Source organism: Bos mutus, chromosome 11, assembly GCF_027580195.1.
Source record: "Bos mutus isolate GX-2022 chromosome 11, NWIPB_WYAK_1.1, whole genome shotgun sequence".
In the NCBI taxonomy this organism is placed as follows: domain Eukaryota; kingdom Metazoa; phylum Chordata; class Mammalia; order Artiodactyla; family Bovidae; genus Bos; species Bos mutus.
The window spans coordinates 104,004,027-104,021,050 of NC_091627.1; the positions used below are offsets into that span (position 1 = coordinate 104,004,027).

At 49.7% G+C, this 17,024-nt stretch overlaps 3 protein-coding genes across 5 annotated transcripts in view; all 3 read right to left on the bottom strand.

Annotated features, from left to right (window-relative positions):
- The window catches only part of NCAPH (non-SMC condensin I complex subunit H), a 35,758-nt gene extending 27,855 nt beyond the window's left edge, over window positions 1-7,903 (bottom strand). For both annotated transcript variants that reach the window (XM_005891612.2, XM_014476955.2), the window contains exon 1: window positions 5,644-7,903. In XM_005891612.2, coding sequence (XP_005891674.2) covers window positions 5,644-5,662 — 19 coding nt within the window. In that variant the 5' untranslated portion in view covers window positions 5,663-7,903. The remainder of the gene's footprint in view (window positions 1-5,643) is intronic.
- A 1,437-nt stretch (window positions 7,904-9,340) lies between these two features.
- ITPRIPL1 (ITPRIP like 1) lies at window positions 9,341-13,953 on the bottom strand. Of its 2 annotated transcripts, XM_005891610.3 has the most exons (3): window positions 13,706-13,953; window positions 13,414-13,517; window positions 9,341-12,570 (listed from the first exon to the last, which is right to left on the bottom strand). In XM_005891610.3, the coding sequence occupies exon 3, from the start codon at window positions 12,554-12,556 to the stop codon at window positions 10,913-10,915; it is 1,644 nt and encodes a 547-aa protein (XP_005891672.1). In that variant the 5' UTR covers window positions 12,557-12,570; window positions 13,414-13,517; window positions 13,706-13,953; the 3' UTR covers window positions 9,341-10,912. The 2 variants fall into 2 exon arrangements, with proteins under 2 accessions (XP_005891672.1, XP_014332448.1); XM_014476962.2 differs by lacking the exon at window positions 13,414-13,517.
- Window positions 13,954-16,059: 2,106 nt separating this feature from the next.
- LOC102283658 (histone H3.3A) lies at window positions 16,060-17,024 on the bottom strand. The gene has a single exon (XM_005891609.3). It carries the CDS (start codon window positions 16,974-16,976, stop codon window positions 16,566-16,568), a length of 411 nt encoding a protein of 136 aa, XP_005891671.2. The 5' UTR covers window positions 16,977-17,024; the 3' UTR covers window positions 16,060-16,565.

The window sequence follows — 17,024 nt, forward strand, 5'->3', positions numbered from 1 at the left end:
AATGGAGTAGCCATCATAGTCAACAAAAGAGTCCAAAATGATGCAGTCTCAAAAACGACAGAATGATCTCTGTTCGTTTCCAAGGCAAACCATTCAATATCATGGTAATCCAAGTCTATGCCCTGACCAGTTACACTGAAGAAGCTGAAGTTGAATGGTTCAATGAAGACCTACAAGACCTTTTAGAACTAACACCCAAAAAAGATGTCCTTTTCATTATAGGGGACTGGAATGCAAAAGTAGGAAGTCAAGAAACACCTGGAGAACAGGCAAATTTGGCCTTGGAGTACGGAGTGAAGCAGGGCAAAGGCTAATAGAATTTTGCCAAGAGAACGCACTGGTCATAGCAAACACCCTCTTCCAACACAAGAGAAGACTCTACACATGGACATCACCAAATGGTCAACACCGAAATCAGACTGATTATATTCTTTGCAGCCAAAGATGGAGAAGCTCTATACAGTCAGCAAAAACAAGATTGGGAGATGACTGTGGCTCAGATCATGAACTCCTTGTTGCCAAACTCAGACTTAAATTGAAGAAAGTGGGGAAAACCACTAGACCATTCAGGTATGACCTAAATCAAATCCCTTATGATTATACAGTGGAAATGAGAAATAGATTTAAGGGACTAGATCTGATAGAGTGCCTGATGAACTACGGACGGAGGTTCGTAACATTGTACAGGAGACAGGGATCAAGACCATCCCCAAGAAAAAGAAAGGCAAAAAAGCAAAATGGCTGTCTGAGGAGGCCTTACAAATAGCTGTGAAAAGAAGAGAAGCAAAAAGCAAAGGAGAAAAGGAAAGATATACCCATTTGAATGCAGAGTTCCAAAGAATAGCAAGGAGAGATAAGAAAGCCTTCCTCAGCAGACACGAGTTTGATTCCTGGGTCGGGAAGATCCCCTGGAGAAGGAAATGGCAAGCCACTCCAGTATTCTTACCTGGGAAATCCCATGGACAGAGGAGCCTGGTGGGCTATAGTCCATGGGGCTGTAAGAGTCAGGCACAACTGAGCGACTAAACAACCACCAACCCCAGGACAACAGATGCTGGTGGCTCAGACCAGAGAGGGGATGGTGGAGGTGGTAGAAATAGAGAAAGCAAGAAAGAAAAAATAGAAAGAAAGAAAGTGTAGCTGCTCAAATGTATCCAACTCTTTGCAACCCTATAGACTGTAGCCCGCCAGGCTCCTCTGTCCATGGGATTTTCCAGGTAAGAATACCGGAGTGGGTTTCCATTTGCTTCTCCAGGGGATCTTCCGGACTCAGGAATCTAACTCAGGCCTTCCTCATTGCAGGCAGATTCTTTACCGTCTGAGCCACCAGGGAAGCCCGTGGAGGTGGTAGGCAGAGGTCAGACAAGATATAGTCTCCAAGTAGAGCCAAGATGATTTCCTGGTGGATTAAATGTAGGGCATGAGAGGAAACAAAAGAATGAAGGGTAACGACAACACTGCTCTAAACAACTGATGGAAGGGAGTTACCAGGGCTGGAGAGAGTAAGACTAGAGAAGAAGCATATCTGTGGAGAAAGGAGGCAAGGTTGGGGCTCAGTCTGGTGCCTGCTGGGCTTCAGAGGCTTACTAGTCATTCAATGGGGGTTGAGAGTCAGATACTTAAATGTAGAGTTTAGGGAAAAGTTTTGGGCTGGATATATTAATATATATGTGGATGTTGTAAGCACAGAGAGGATACTCAAAGCTACGGGGGATGAGAAGACGAAAAACAGGAGGACAGTTAGAAAAAAGCAAAAGGCTAAGTCCTAGAATACTTCACAGTTTAAAGAGAAGGGAACCACAAGGAATCAGTGAAGAGATGGGTAATGTATGACAAGTGGAGGAGAGGGTGGTATTCTACAAGTCAGGTGAAGAGAATATTTCAGGGGAGGAAGGAGTAGGGCACTACATCAGATGCGCCTGACAGGTCAATTAAGTGAGGACGGAGAACTGACCGTTAGATTTAGCAGCCTAGAAGTTACTGACAAGAGCAGCTTTCCCAGAGTGCCAGGAACAAGGAAAACCATCATCTAAAAGGACGCTGGGTGCAGCAGGGAATACAGCGTGACTGCTGGGCATCTGTAGGGTCCCCGTGAGATGAAGGGTGCAAGGCAGGTGGGGCAGAGTAGGGATTAATCAGAGTTGTGACTTTGTCACAAGCAAGTGTAAAGAGGCAAGAAGAGGGTAAGGGGTTACGGGCATTAAGAAAGGAAGTGATTACACTGATTGACCACGGAATGTAAGCTATGTAGGAGGGGAACAAGGGCGTGAGAGAGGTGAGAGACAGGGAAAAGCAGAACACAGGTCTGCTGGTTCAAAGGGCTGTTGGAGTTGGGGAACGAGGAGTAAGCTGGAGCGACAGGAGTGTTGGAGAGGCAGGGTGCACTGGGATGAGAGTGGCACAGTTCTTGAGAATGATAAGGGCTGCTGCTGCTGCCGCCGCTAAGTCAGTTCAGTCGTGTCCGACTCTGTGCGACCCCACGGACGGCAGCCCACCAGGCTCCCCGGTCCCTGGGATTCTCCAGGCAAGAACACTGGAGTGGGTTGCCATTTCCTTCTCCAATGCATGAAAGTGAAAGTGAAGTCACCGAGTCTTGTCCGACTCTTAGTGACCCCATGGACTGCAGCCCAACAGGCTCCTCGGTCCATGGGATTTTTCAGGCAAGAGTGTTGGAGTGGGGTGCCATTGCCTTCTCCGAATGATAAGGTCTAGGGTATGATAAACCCCACTCCAGTGTTCTTGCCTGGAGAATCCCAGGGACGGGGGAGCCTGGTGGGCTGCCGTCTCTGGGGTCGCACAGAGTCAGACACGACTGAAGCGACTTAGCAGCAGCAGCAGCAAGGTATGACAACACGGTGAATGGCCACGGCCGAGGAGAGTAGATCAAGAAACGATCACTGGAAGGGAGAGCTGAAGGAACCTGGGGGCAGTTTTCAGATTTAAGAATCAGAAGACTTGGCTTCAAATTCCAGCTCCATCACTTACTAGCTGGAGAAATTTTAAGTAAATGCTCTAACGGTTTGCTTCCTCATCCTCCAAATGAGAATAAGAATGTATACCTTGGCTGGTTGAGAATTGGTAATGTGAAAAAACTCCCACAATATAACACAGGTTAGATAAGAACACATTAGTTTCATAAAAACACATTAGTGACACACAACGAACACTGAAAGGCTGCCATGGGCTTCCCTGGTGGCTCAGTGGTAAAGAACCCGCCTGCTGATGGAGGACACAGGTGTGATCCCTGGTTCGGGAGGATCCCAGTGCCGAAGTGAAGCCCAGAGTGGCAGTGAAGCCCCTGTGCCACACCACTGAGCCCTGGCTCTAGGGCCCAGGAGCCACAGCTACTGAGCCCACGCGCCACAACAAAGAGTACCTCCTGCTCGCTGCGAACAGAGAGCCTGTGCAGCAACAAAGACCCAGCACATCCAAAAATAAAATAAATATATAAATTTAAAAGGCTGTCCAAGTAAGAGAAGGAAAGCAATGATGATTGAGGATAAAAGAGAATTAAAAATACAGCTTTATAAGTTTCCCTGATAGCGTCCCACAAGCTAAACAGTATGATTAACAGAACCTTCAGCTGAGGTCAAAACAAAAGAAAAATAAAGTAAAAATAGGAAGGATGCAATAGACATTTTTAGAGGCTAAATCAAGAGGACTTGTGACTACTTGAATGTGGGCACTGCAACCAATGTAAGGAAGGAAGTTGGACCTGAGAAGAAAAACAGATATAGAAAGCACTAAAGGAGGAATCTGTCCAAGAGGGAAACTCAAAATGGAAATTTGAGCCACACCTTATTTCTCAGAATTGTCTTTCCTCAAATTTCTCTCCTTCCCTTTAACATTATACATCCATTCTTTCAACTGATAGTTACTTTGTATATCCACTTCCTCACCTCCTACTCATTTTTCAACCCCTCTGGTGTGGCTCCCATGCCCACCACTTTATGAAAACTGTCTCGTCATCATCACCCACAACTTCCATGTTGCCAAACCCAATGGTCACTTTTCAGGCCTCATCCCACCTGAGAGAGTGCCTGCCTCTGAGATTTCAGAGGCTTCTTGGCTTCTATACCACCATGCTTTTCTGAGTTTTTCCAGCTCTTCCTTTTCTAACAAGCTTCTAAACATTGGTCCCAAGTGTTTTCTCTACAGGGTGTTCCTGATGTTCTCACCTATTTCCATGGTTTTGCCAGCTATACAATGAAAGTGAAAGTGTTGGTCGCTCAGTCGTGTAGCTTAGACTCTTTGTGACCTCAGGGACTGTAGCCCGCCAGGCTCCTCTGTCCATGGGATTCTCCAGGCAAGAATACTGGAATGGGTAGCCATTCTTTTCTCCAGGGGATCTTCCTGATCTAGGGATCTAACCTGCCTCTCCTACATTGCAGGCAGATTCTTTACCATCTAAGCCACCAACGAGCTGGGAGCTATACAGTAATGATGACCAAATTTACTTCTCAGTCCATAGGCCACTTCCCTGAGCAGTCTGTATCACTGCCCCCAGTGTCAAACTCTTATCCAAGTGATTATTGACCCTTTCACCTGACCCACTCAGGTAAGTCACTTGCTGCTGCTGCTGCTGCTAAGTCGCTTCAGTCGTGTCCGACTCTGTGCGACCCCATAGACGGCAGCCCACCAGGCTCTGCCGTCCCTGGGATTCTCCAGGCAAGAACACTGGAGTGGGTTGCCATTGCCTTCTCCATTGTGTGAAAGTAAAAAGTGAAAGTGAAGTCGCTCAGTCGCGTCCGACTCGTAGCGACCCCATGGGCTGCAGCCTACCAGGCTCCTCCATCCATGGGATTTTCAAGGCAAGACTACTGGAGTGGCTTGCCATTGCCTTCTCCGGGTAAGTCACTTACCACGTCCAAAAAAAGTAACTCTCAATTTCCAAACCTGGTCACAAGACCTACAAAGCCCCTGCCTACTGGTCGGACGTCACTCGATGTTCAGTTACAATGTCATGGTCCTTGCCCGTGTAAGGCTCTTTCTTGCTTACTCTTTTTGTGTGCTTGCTTCTTCTGCCTGGAACTCGTTTTCCAGAATCTGCTTAAAGATCTCTGAGTTCCTCCCCCGACTCTGCTCTTCTCAAAGTGAGCACTCAGCCTCATCTGTAACTATTTAGTTTCCTCTCTTCCGAACTAAAACACATGCTCTAAGAGGATGGGATCTTATCTATTTTGTTATTTATTGTAATCGATCTCTACATCTGAGAGAGGGTCTGGCCCAATGGGGACACTGGGTACTTGTTGAAAGGATGTAAAAATAAATGCAAGCGTAATAACCATATAGCGGTAACCTCCATACTTCAAATGGCCCTGAACAAACGTGCACTCCGGGAAAATCTCTTTTTTAACGAATAGACACCACCCAAGGTGTAAGAGCCCGAGGAAAAGGCGTCTGGTATCCCGCTCACAGCCGGAAGTGCAGCCCGGGCCGACGCCGCGTCCTGATTGGCCGGACCTGCCCGCCTGCCCACCCCGCGCCGGCCCTCCTCTCCCAGTCTGCCGGCCTCTCGCTCAGCCCCGGGAAAACAAAACCAGCGACAAGGCCGAGAATAACCGCACTCCCCGCTCAGGCCCGCCCGCTTCGCACCGCTTCGCACCGCGCCCTTCCCGCCTAGCCCCCGCCACAAAGCCTCACCAGAGCAGGGAGGTCTCATCTTGTCCTCCGCGTCGCCAGAGCTGGTTTTAAATTGCGCGCCGAGACGCCAGGTCGCCGTAACGGCCGTGATGACGCCAACGTGGGCGGGGCCAGAGGCGCGCCTGCGCAGACCGCTTTAGTCCTCCGCGCGGAGAGTTCGCCCAGCGCGTGGAAGTGAGAAATCAGGGTTGAGGGCTCGCGGCTCGAGTCGTGAGGGTGGACCGTAGTGGATCTGTGGAGCACGCCATCCCCCCGAAATAGTATGGAGACTCCATCCTTTCAAGCGCTAGACGCGAAACTGGGTCCTAAGAACCGAGCGTGGAGCTGAGCGGGCGGCACTTCTGATTTCACGAAATTCACTAACGGAGGAGGCAGGTGACCAAGGAAACGAAGGTTGATTTTCCCATTGAGACCTGTGCTGTGAGGGCAGCAGAACACCCACTAAGGAGGCGGGAAGTGATGGACTGGATGTGGGATGGAGGTGAGAGGGAGCGGACACCGGAATGAAGAGCGTTAACAGGCGGGGGAAGAACTGATGCAAAATATTGTGTGTACTTTAATGAAGACTGTCGTTAATATATATTCTTGCGAAAAGATTCCTAGATATCTTATCCCCTGTCAAAAAAGTAAGGTTAAGATTGGAAGTGAGACAGGTGTTTTTGTGCTGCCTGTCTGTTCATTCCATCATTGCATCCAAAGAATTGTATTATGGGAGAAAAGACTGTTCCCCCAAGTGTTCCTAGAGCATCCTATAATTTCTTAACACATTGCATTTTATACAGTGCCTCTTCGCAAGGGTGCTATTGGCATTCAGGGTGAAACAGTTCTTAGCATGTGACACTCTTGCCCTCTCTGTAGGACTGTTCAGTGTCCCTGACACTGAATGCCCTTCAGTCATTTTGGTAACCAAAAAAAGTACTACCCGTTGAAAACGACTTTTTAGGCCGATTTACCTTTTGCACAAACTTGTGCTCCCAGTGACCACCTTCAAATCTTTCGTATAAGGCAGTGTTCGATAGAACAAAGAAAAGAAGTTTACCCAGGAACCCAAATCAGCACCCAGGAGCCATCCTGGACACCTCCCTCTCCCTCACTCTATCTGCTCAATCCATTGCTGGACTCTCTTTAGTTGCTAAAAGTCTCTTCAAAACTACATCTCTTTCCATCCGTGTTTCCTTCCTGCTGGTCCACAGCAGCCACAAACCTGCTCAGACCCCCTTCTCCTGGGGCCCAGGGTGGTGTTTCCTAAGTTCAGGATCCTTTTCTTCTTCATCTTCACCCAGTTAACTCCCATCATGTTTCAGCTCACGTCCTCAGGGAGGCCTTCCCTGATACACTCAAGTGTCCTTACCGGAGGCATCAGTAGAACTTGTCACCCTTGTGGATTTTGTTTTCGTGTTTTTCTTCGGCTGCACTGTGCCATGTGCAGGATCTTAGTTCCCTGACCAGGGATGGAACCCCGTGCCCCCTGCAGTGAAGGCACGGATTCTTATTCACTGGACTTCCGAAGTCCCTACCTTTGTTAATTTTACATCTGCTGGGGTGACTCTTTTGTATCTGTCTCCTCCATAGACTGTCATCTCCATGAGGTCAAAGCATACCTTTGTTCACCATTGTTTTCCCAGAGCTTGGTGCTAGCCCTGGACACAGCAAGTGCTTAAATACATATTGAATGAGCAAAGTTGGAAGACAAGTTTAAATCCTGGGGTGGGCATCTTAACCTCTGGGCTACATGTTCTTCCCCATTTATAAAGCAGTGATGCTAATACCCCCCTTTCACTAGGCTTTATGAGGAATTAGATAAAAGATCCTGTGAGCACATGGACTCAGGTTACACTAGGGTCCCAGCTATCGTTCTCTATGTGCATTTGTGACAGGAAGTGGGAATGAGTGTGATTCTCTGGATTCCGTGCATGCACATCTAAGAGCAGGGGGGTTGGGAGGCTGGCAGGTGACACTGAACCTAGAGCCTCTGAAGAACTGGCTTGGAATGTGTGGCAGGAAGGCTCCTAGCAGACCCATAAAGCTGTTCGCTGGTTATAATGCAGCCTCCTAAGCAGACTGCGTGGGGCTCCACTTGCAGGGAGGCAATGCCAACTCCACCCCCTGCATCTCTGAGCCAGGCCCGCCTGCTGCAGACAGGTCTTTGCACCTCCCATTGTGAATGCCTTCTTTGTTTGGGGGCATTAGGACTACAGCGGGTGCCAAGAGATGGATTCATCAGTGGTGTGCAAAACTCAGCTCTGCTGTCTCCAAGAGTGAAAGTCCCGGGGCCCCTCCCCCACCCCTCATGGCCAGAGCCGTGCTGGAGCCATTTCCCCTTTCCTATTTTTCACTCCTCACCCAGATTCTGCTTCCTCAAACCGAATGCCAAACAGCCTTAGTTTAGGTGAGGAATAATAGTGTTGTCAGTTGGCTACCTGTACAAGCAATCTTTCAGCTTAAATTTGCCCAGATCTTCCAGCCTGCAGCTGGCTCATATCATAATGTACATAATGTACTTCCTGATATAAACCAAGTCACTGGGGTTCAACACGTAGCTGAAGTGGCTCTGAGCAAATGCCTTTTTCTATGTGGAATGAAATTCCTGACCTAAAGACTGAACGAAGAACCAACAATTTCTATTTTCCAGAATTCCCAGACAATAATATACCACCTTTTATCTTAAAATTAGTATAGTGCTTTTTGCTTTTCAAAACTCTGTAAACCCTACATCTTGATTTATTCCCAAGACTATGCTGGAAGGTGGTAGGATGGGTACTTTCTTTAGCCTCTGCCACTTACGAGCTATGTTACTGGGAGAAGTTGTATCCTCTTAAAAAAAAAAATGTACTTGGCTGTGGCACTTGGGTTCTTCGTTGTGGCATGCACGATCTTTAGTTGTGGCACGTGAACTCTTAGGCACAGCACGTGGGATCTAGTTCCCTGACAAGGGATCGAACCTAGGCCCCCTGCATTGAAAGCGTTGGGTCTTCACTGGACCACCAGGAAAGTCCCTGTGTATTCCTTCTGAGTCTCAGCTTCCTCCTAGGTAAGACGGGGGGTTAAAGCACCCACTTCACGGGGTTATAGTGTGAGGATTAAATGAATTACCAGATGTGTCTGGGCCATTGGCAATGCTCAATGAACACTAAGTATTCCCATTATTATAACTGCTGTTGTATCCTGGGTACTAGCCAGATATTGTTTGAGAATAAAACGTAGCTTCCTAAATATCTGGAAGTTTCCCCTTTTATTGTAGAAATATTCCCAGAGCACAACAGCTCTGCTCTTCTCATTACTACTTGTTTTTCCTATACTCTTTCTTACACACTCTGCCGCACCCAAGCTTTGCTGACTATTCCCTTTGTATTCTTCTGCCCACTCGTAACTTCACATTTTCTTCCTTGTCTCCTCCTAGACTAGAAACCACCCAGTCCTAGATCCACCTTCTTTCTACCTGACAGACATAAGCCTTATGGAGTTTATATATATTACTTGTAGACATTAAGACCTTTCAATGTGGCTGAATATTTTGGTGTGGGCATCCTGAAAGTATATAACTTGGGTGTTCCTTAAGATTCTGAATTATTTTTTCCTGGCTACTGGCCACGCTGATGGGAAACCACAGGGCAGACTGGCTCAACATACACTGAGAAAGACCAGGAGGCCCTGGATGAAAGAAACAGGCTGATCTGCTGTGTGCTACTGCACCAGATTCCAGTTGATACAGAAAATAGTCTCCTTTATTGATTTGGAAGTAAAACATCAGCAAATTACTTTCTAAACAAAAGCGTATAGATGTTTTTAAAACACCGGAATCCCACCAGCAGAGAACCAGCATCACTGCATCTGAACTTGAAAGCAGCACCTGGCCGATACCTACAGACAACGTCAGAACCTAGCAGCTATTGTGCAGCAGTGGGGGCCCTAAATATTGGCTGGCATCAGCATCTGGGACCCTTGTCATTTATTTTTGTGGAAAGGAGGGTGTGGATTCTATAACCAAAGCCTCTGTGGCCAGCATCTAACCCTCCCAGAGCTCCCCCCACCCAAGGTCAAGGTAAACGTGGGGCCCGGTTCTGGCAGTGCTGGCGTGCTGGCTAGGAATAGCACTGGTATTTCCAAAACAACCACACCCACAGCTAGAGTCTCACATTTCTTAATGCTCCTCCCCAGGATACCCAGGGTTTTGAAAGACGGGGAAATATACCAATCACATCTCCGGAATCATGGCTTTGTTAGAGCTGATCAGCTTCAGAGCCCCTTCCTGTCCAGCCCTGGCAATGGGCCTGGATTGCAATGACCCCACTTTGCAAACCCACAAACATAGTTCAAATAATACCTTGTCATCTTTGAAGAGAGAATACAAAGGCATTACCAGACTGAAAAGAAGCACAGCTACATGTGGTAGCTAAACCTTCTTTCCATTTAACAAATAAGTGACTCCCCTCAGAAACAGTAATTGTTCATCTCCAAGCCTCCCAAGAGACTGTCCTTAAGGGTTTTTTGATGTTTCCAGGCCCGAAGTTGGCCATCGGATGTTGGCAATGTCATTAACTTTAGAATACACATCATCTCAATTATGGGACAGGCCATTGTCGACTTAATATTTGTTTGTGAATCAATGCTAATAAGTTATTTGGGTAGCATTGGAGTTTTTTTCAGATGCATAAAACAGCTATATTATATTTCACATAACATGAAGAAAGGGCTAAATGAAGAAAATGGCAAATAAACATCTTAAAATAATGAAGGTCTGAAAACTCTGATCCTAAAATAACGAGAAGCTGCCATAACAGTATTTGGGGTAAAATGGGGTGCTACCAGCTTGGCTGTGAATTGGGCTGAGTTCAGTAAGGAAGCCAGTTTACAAGGGATGTGTGTGGAGTCATTCACACACACACAGAATAAGCTGGAATGGAGGTATTCTCTGGTTCTTTCACATCCAGTGTTGCTACACACCCCAACTTCACAGGTCCCCTCCAGATCTCAACTCTTCAGCAGCAAGGCAATCCCATAACATCCATTTCCCTGGGCCTTCTTTGGGTCATGATGAAAGTTAAGTCAGGAGAAGAAAACTTCAAAGATCCACCCTAGATTAGCCCCTGCAGGCTGGACCCCTCCTCATAACCGCTTCATGTATACGTAAGTGTCTTAATCGATCATAACCCCCTACTGGCAAGGTGAAGGTCACATATACTGCTGATGTGTCTGAGAAATAAAACTCTTTTTGCTGCCTGAGGAATCAGAAATACCGTCTCCCCCTTTTTAATGGCCTGAATACAAGTCAACGTGCCCCGGCCAGCGAGGAACAGGGCAGAGCTTTCACCTGGGCCAGAAGGTTGTGGAACTCTTCCACCGCCTGTGAATGTGCCATGGGGTTTAGCACCAGGTGTTGGAAGAGATTGACGGGCTCAGCATTCCGAAATGTCTTGGGAATCGGGATGGTCAGGGGCAGGAAGGTGTTACCGATGAGGAAGTGATGGAGAGACCTCTGCTGGAGGCCTCGGCCCAGGAACCAGAGGATGTCCTGGAGTCGCTGGGAGAGCATGTCGTGTTGCCAGTCTGTGAGGGGGAGCCGCAGTAACAGGTGCATGAGGGCTGTCTTGAAGTGGTAAGAGGTGAGGATGGGGCGGGACGCTCCCTGGGGTAAACTCTGAAGGTCCCGGAGACTCAAAATGATCTGGAGGCACTTGAGGTGACAGGTGTTCTCGGGAGCAAAACGCCCGACCAGCTTGAGGAACAGGTGCTCACAGGCTGCAAAGGACTCGGGCCAGTCCACACTGGTGACCTGTTCCTGGTCAGGGGCCTGACTCACCAGGTAGACCAAGGTGTCTTCCCGTTGCACCCCCAGGACCAGGCGGATGGAGAGGAAGCGGCCCGAGCGGTAGTCCAGCCTGAGCTTGCAGCAGGTGGTGGACAGTGGCAAGCTGAGCTTGAAGTCATACTTGTGGGCCACGAGGGCCCAGGCATTGCCCACCATGTTCCGGAACCATTGTACAGTCTTGTACACATCCAGGTGGGAGCCGGTGCAGAGCGCCGCCTTGATGGAGCTGTTAGACTTACCCACAAGGGCCGAGTGGTCCCTGTGGTGGTGCACCAGGCACAGCACGTCCCCCAGCAGCTTCTCGCGCTTGCACACGCATTCTGACTCCACCAGCACGCAGCCACAGCGGCGGCCGAGGGCCGGATCCCTCATCTCCAGCACAAACATTGTGCCCTGTGGGGGGATGATGGGCACCAGGATGTCAAACTTCTGGGTCTCATGAAGGGTTCCCCATTTCTCGAAAGCCGCCCCGATGCCCAGGCAGTCCTCCAGCTGTGGGTGAGCCTCTCGGCGGCTGAGCACCCGACAGGCCTCGATGAGGTCATCCACAAAGCTCTCCACAAACTCGCAGGTGCAGGGCAGGTCCCGGGTGACGTTCTGGACGTGGTGTTTGTGGAAGGACTCCAGGGCCTCCCTGGAGGGGAAGTCAGTGAGCCAATTGTAGGAGGTGATGGGCACCACCCGGACCTCCTCCTCATCGTCGTCGCTGCTGGAATCAAAGGCTGGCTCGTGCTGCATGTTCTGTCGCAGGAGCTCAAAAATGAGAAAAATGCAAAAGAGGCCAGCATTCCACAGATTTCCTAGCATCCAGCCCAGGGGGCCCTCCTGGCCGTCCACCTGGAACGGCCACCCCCTGTCCTTCTTCCCCAGCACTAGCTGGTCACCGGAGGTGTCCCCTCTCCAGAAGTTCTCCGCCTTCTGCTTCTCCTCTGCTGCTCGCTTCCTCTCTTCAAACTCCAGCTCCAACTGGCGCATCTCCTCGCTCATCCGCTTTTCCAGCTGCCGGCTTCTGGCTAGTGTGTCCAAGTCCATCCGGTCACTGACCAGCAAGGGGTGGTGGACAACGTACATCACTGCCAAGAACAGAAGGCTTATCACAGCCATGGAGGCCCCTGCATCTGGAGAAGTAGGAGGGTGGGAGTCAGTGGTGCTCTTCAGGATGCCTCTGCTCTCCGGCGCACACTCCCCGGAGTCCCGGAACCCCAAGTCCTGGAGGCCAGCTACTCAGGAGGAACAGAAAGCTCACAGAGCTGGGGCTAGGCAGAGCAAGGGCGGTGAGCCTGGGAGGAGGCTGGGGGGGGAAAGGGGAGCAACCAGATGTGCCACCCAGTCTCAACTGCTTTCCTTCCACATGGTGTGGGTGGTGTTTAAGGTTTCCAGGATGTGGACCACAGAACTGTCTGCGTTCCTGAGGAGGAGGGGGCGGGGGACCCTTGGGCCAGGGTGGCCTCACCCGACTCATCAGTCCACTGTGGGCACCAGGTGTGCCCCGCTGATCCCAGAGGCTCCCTTCCACAGGTCTGCCTGAGCAACACCTTTTCTCCTCTTGCCCCAGGTCAGCCCCAGGCCCGGCTGTAGCACCCCACTTCCTCTGTGACTTCACAATCCTCATTCGGCACACCCTGTGTCATCAGACCACTCAGCCTCTCCTCTTCCCCAGTGCCCGGTAGACCAAACCCCAGTGGGAGCCAAGGAGACACAGAGCCACCAGTCACCTCTCCAGCCCTGCCCTTGTGCTCTCTGAGATCCTTAGGGGGCTGCGGGATGCCCCATTGGTGAGCCAGGCCCAAAGGCAGGCGCAGCTACATCTCTCAGCCCAGGAAACTTCCTGAAGAACCAGAAGCCCTAGGCCTCCTAAGAGCCCACAGTGGTGGACTCCTCTGGCTCTCCACCCACCGCAGTGGCCTAAAGCTTCCTGGATCTTGAATCCACCCCACCTGTTCACAAGCTATAGGCCTTACCGAGATCATGAAGGACTACAACGTGTGGGCCCTGAAGCCAGGTGGTGGGCTCTCCTCCCTTTGGAACTTGTCCTTGCTTAGTCTCACCGCCCTCTCCAGGAGCCCTGTTAACATTTACAAGGTACCTGGGGTCTGGATCAAAGTCGTACACCACCACCCACACCCCTTCCCCGCCCCGGGCCGCCATTCATAACTTCCCCAAATTCCACGCCCAGAGATCTGAACTCTCATCCGTCTATTTTTTCCAAGCCAACTCACGGTTTCTCCAGGGACCCGGGGCCAGGTTACTCACAGTCGGTGTTAGCACGGATACGGTCTTAAAGAGCCCGCGCGGCCTGACGGTCCCCGCCCTCTTCCCCGCGCGGCGGGGGCGCCGGGTTCCTCGCCGAGTCCGCCCGCAGGAGTGGTCCCGCTGCCCTCTCCCGGGGAGCGCATCGTGTTCGCCCGAGTGTCCGATCGCCCGTGAGCCGCAGGCCTCGAGACCCCAGCGTGCCCCGGGCGGCTCCGAGGGCGCCAGCCCGACTAGGCGCTCCCGCCGTCCAGGCTCCGCCCAGCCCCGCCCAGCCCCGCCCACCCAGTGGCTGGCCGCCCAGCGACCTTGCGGCGGGAGTGGGGCCCAGGGATCCTCCTTGCCGTCGAAACCGGAGCTTTGTGTCCGCCGCCTCCGCTCCTCAGGCCCTGCGGAGGGGCTGTGGCCCCAGACTCGCTGCTGAGGGGCACTCACGTCTTGGCCGGTCAGCCTCCCTAAGGTGGCGCTAGGGGGCACTGCAGGGCCGGCTGTCAACCCCACTCAGCGGGGTTCAATGGAGAATATACTTAATGGGAATTCAGAATATGCTTACAGTAAGGATGATGGTGGCATAAGCAAGAAAGGTGGGCGGGTCTGGCATTTCCACTTGCGGCTGGCTCTGCGCAAAATGGTAGCTACCAACCTGGGTCCTTGAACTCTAATCAATAGAAATTGATGAGGCCAGATGAGAAATTTAGGCAAGGCTGTATTGGGACTTCTGCTGCAGCAGGAGAGAGAAAAGTAACAGGTTCCCTTACTCCTTCCATGGGGGTAGGGGGTAGCGGCGCGGGTGGCGGCAAGCTGGTTCTTTAAATGGATGAGGGTAGGGGCAGGTCCAGGGCTCTGGGGAGAGTAGTGGCCCGGTGGTCTGCCCATCCCCTTGGTGGCACCATGTGCAGGAATCATGCCCAGGACACTGCACTTGCTGGGGAACCTCAGAAGTGGCAGCTGGGTTGTTGGTCTTTTTGTGTCTTGCTGTTTGTAATTTGTCCCAACTGCAACATGCATGTAGTTATTTTTAGTCACTTACAGTTTCTTTGTATTCTGTTGCCAGAGGAGATGTTGATGCAAGCACTGCAGCAAGGGGTCCCAGCTCCTAGCCTGAGTCAGTACAGCACCTGAGGTTTGTTGTCAACCTCCTTAATATGCCTCACTCCCAGCCAACACCCAGACTCGCGTGTCTTTCCACAACTCCTTTCTCTTATCAAAGTAGCTCTCATGAAAGGCCGGGACCTCACCCAAAGACTTGGCTGGAGGCCTTACTCACCACTCACTAGCCACTTGGGAATAAGTATCCTAAATCTACCAGGTAGTTCAGCTGGTGAGATGAGTGGGTGAAAGAGAACTTTACAAAGTGTCAAGACCAGACGAGCTTATGATTCGCTAAGAAATGCCAACGGAATGTGCTTTTTAGAAAGGATCTTTAGGGGCTTTCTGGGTGGTCCAGTGGTTGAGATTCTGCGCTTCCACTGCAGGGGATACAGGTTCAATACCTGGTTGGGGTTAGATCCTGTATGCTTCACAGCATGGCCAAAATTCTTTAAAAATAAAGAAAAGGATCTTTAGAGACTAAGAAGGAATCTTAGCCTTTCTGTCTTGTGTTGGCTGTCCGAGGAGAAAAGGAAGATTTCACAATCTCTCCATAATTACCAATTGAAATCCTTCTGCTGAAGGATAAATTTCACACCTCCTAGCCAGTGGTTCGGAGAAGGCAATGGCACCCCACTCCAGTACTTTTGCCTAGAAAATCCCATGGACGGAGGAGCCTGGTAGGCTGCAGTCCATGGGGTTGCGAAGAGCCGGACACAAATGAGCAACTTCACTTTCACTTTTCACTTTCACGCAGGAAAGTGAGGAAAGAGAAGGAAATGGCAACCCACTCCAGTGTTCTTGGCTGGAGAATCCCAGGGACGGGGAAGCCTGGTGGGCTGCCATCTATGGGGGTCGCACAAAGTCGGACACGACTGAAGCGACTTAGCAGCAGCAGCAGCAGCAGCAGCCAGTGGTTAGGGATGCAGAATGTCCCTATGCAGAAGGGATGTCAAACAACTTGGACGGTACTTCCAAAAATACTGACTTATGGTGGAGGGGGAAAGATTCTTCTCACTGGCCATTAGTGAAGTTCCAAAGTTACTCTTTACAAACTTTCATGATGAAGAATAGACCACAGGCTCCTGCTACTAAGCATCAGTGCAATCAATCAGTGATAATGAAATTATTATTTTAAAACTGATGCCATGACAATGTCAGGGTGAAAAAAAATACATTTCAAAGTGGGCAAAACAATGGGTTTTAAAGTCATGTGTTTAAAGGTGTGTTTTCATGATCAACTAAGGGTTTTTTTTTTTATAGTTTAATGTATTTTAATAGCAAACTTACAGGAACAGCACAGAAGACAGACAATATGAAAAACATGTACTTGCACGTAGGGCAACTCAGAAAAGTATAGTGAGTGGGTGGAATCTACTGTATGATAAAAATGCTACAAACACCACTTAGTTGCAGTCAATAAGAAATTTACTTGTTTTAAAAAAATCCAAATGCTGGCATTGTCCAGAAAAATTTAACAGGTTTATTTATAATTGTTATAAAGTTGAACTGCTGAAACTTGTTCACTGAAACATTTTGACTTTCCTTAATGCTTTATGCCCCCACATTTATATTAAAAATTCACACACAAATGAAAATGGAAAAACTGCCAATACCTGATTTCTGTCCCCTATTTTCCACTTGCAGTCATATACTTAGGTACCTTTTGACCCCATGAGAAAAAAAATATCTAACGTTCAGAACTACCAATAACAGGAAGAAGATAATTTTTTTTTCTTTCAAAGAATGAAATGTTTCCCATCATAGTGGATTCTTAAGCACGTTCTCCACGTATGCGGCGTGCTAGCTGGATGTCTTTTGGCATAATTGTTACACGTTTGGCATGGATAGCACACAGGTTGGTGTCTTCAAAAAGGCCAACCAGATAAGCCTCACTTGCCTCCTGCAAAGCACCAATAGCTGCACTCTGGAAGCGCAGATCTGTTTTGAAGTCCTGAGCAATTTCCCGCACCAGACGCTGGAAGGGAAGTTTGCGAATCAGAAGTTCAGTGGACTTCTGATAACAACTAATTTCACGGAGTGCCACAGTACCAGGCCTGAAACGATGAGGTTTCTTCACCCCTCCAGTAGAGGGCGCACTCTTGCGAGTGGCTTTTGTAGCTGCTTGCTTCCTCGGTGCTTTACCACCGGTCGATTTTCGGGCAGTCTGCTTTGTACGAGCCATGATATAGAGACCTCCTTACTTACCCCCCTTCTCCTTCGGCTGGAGCTC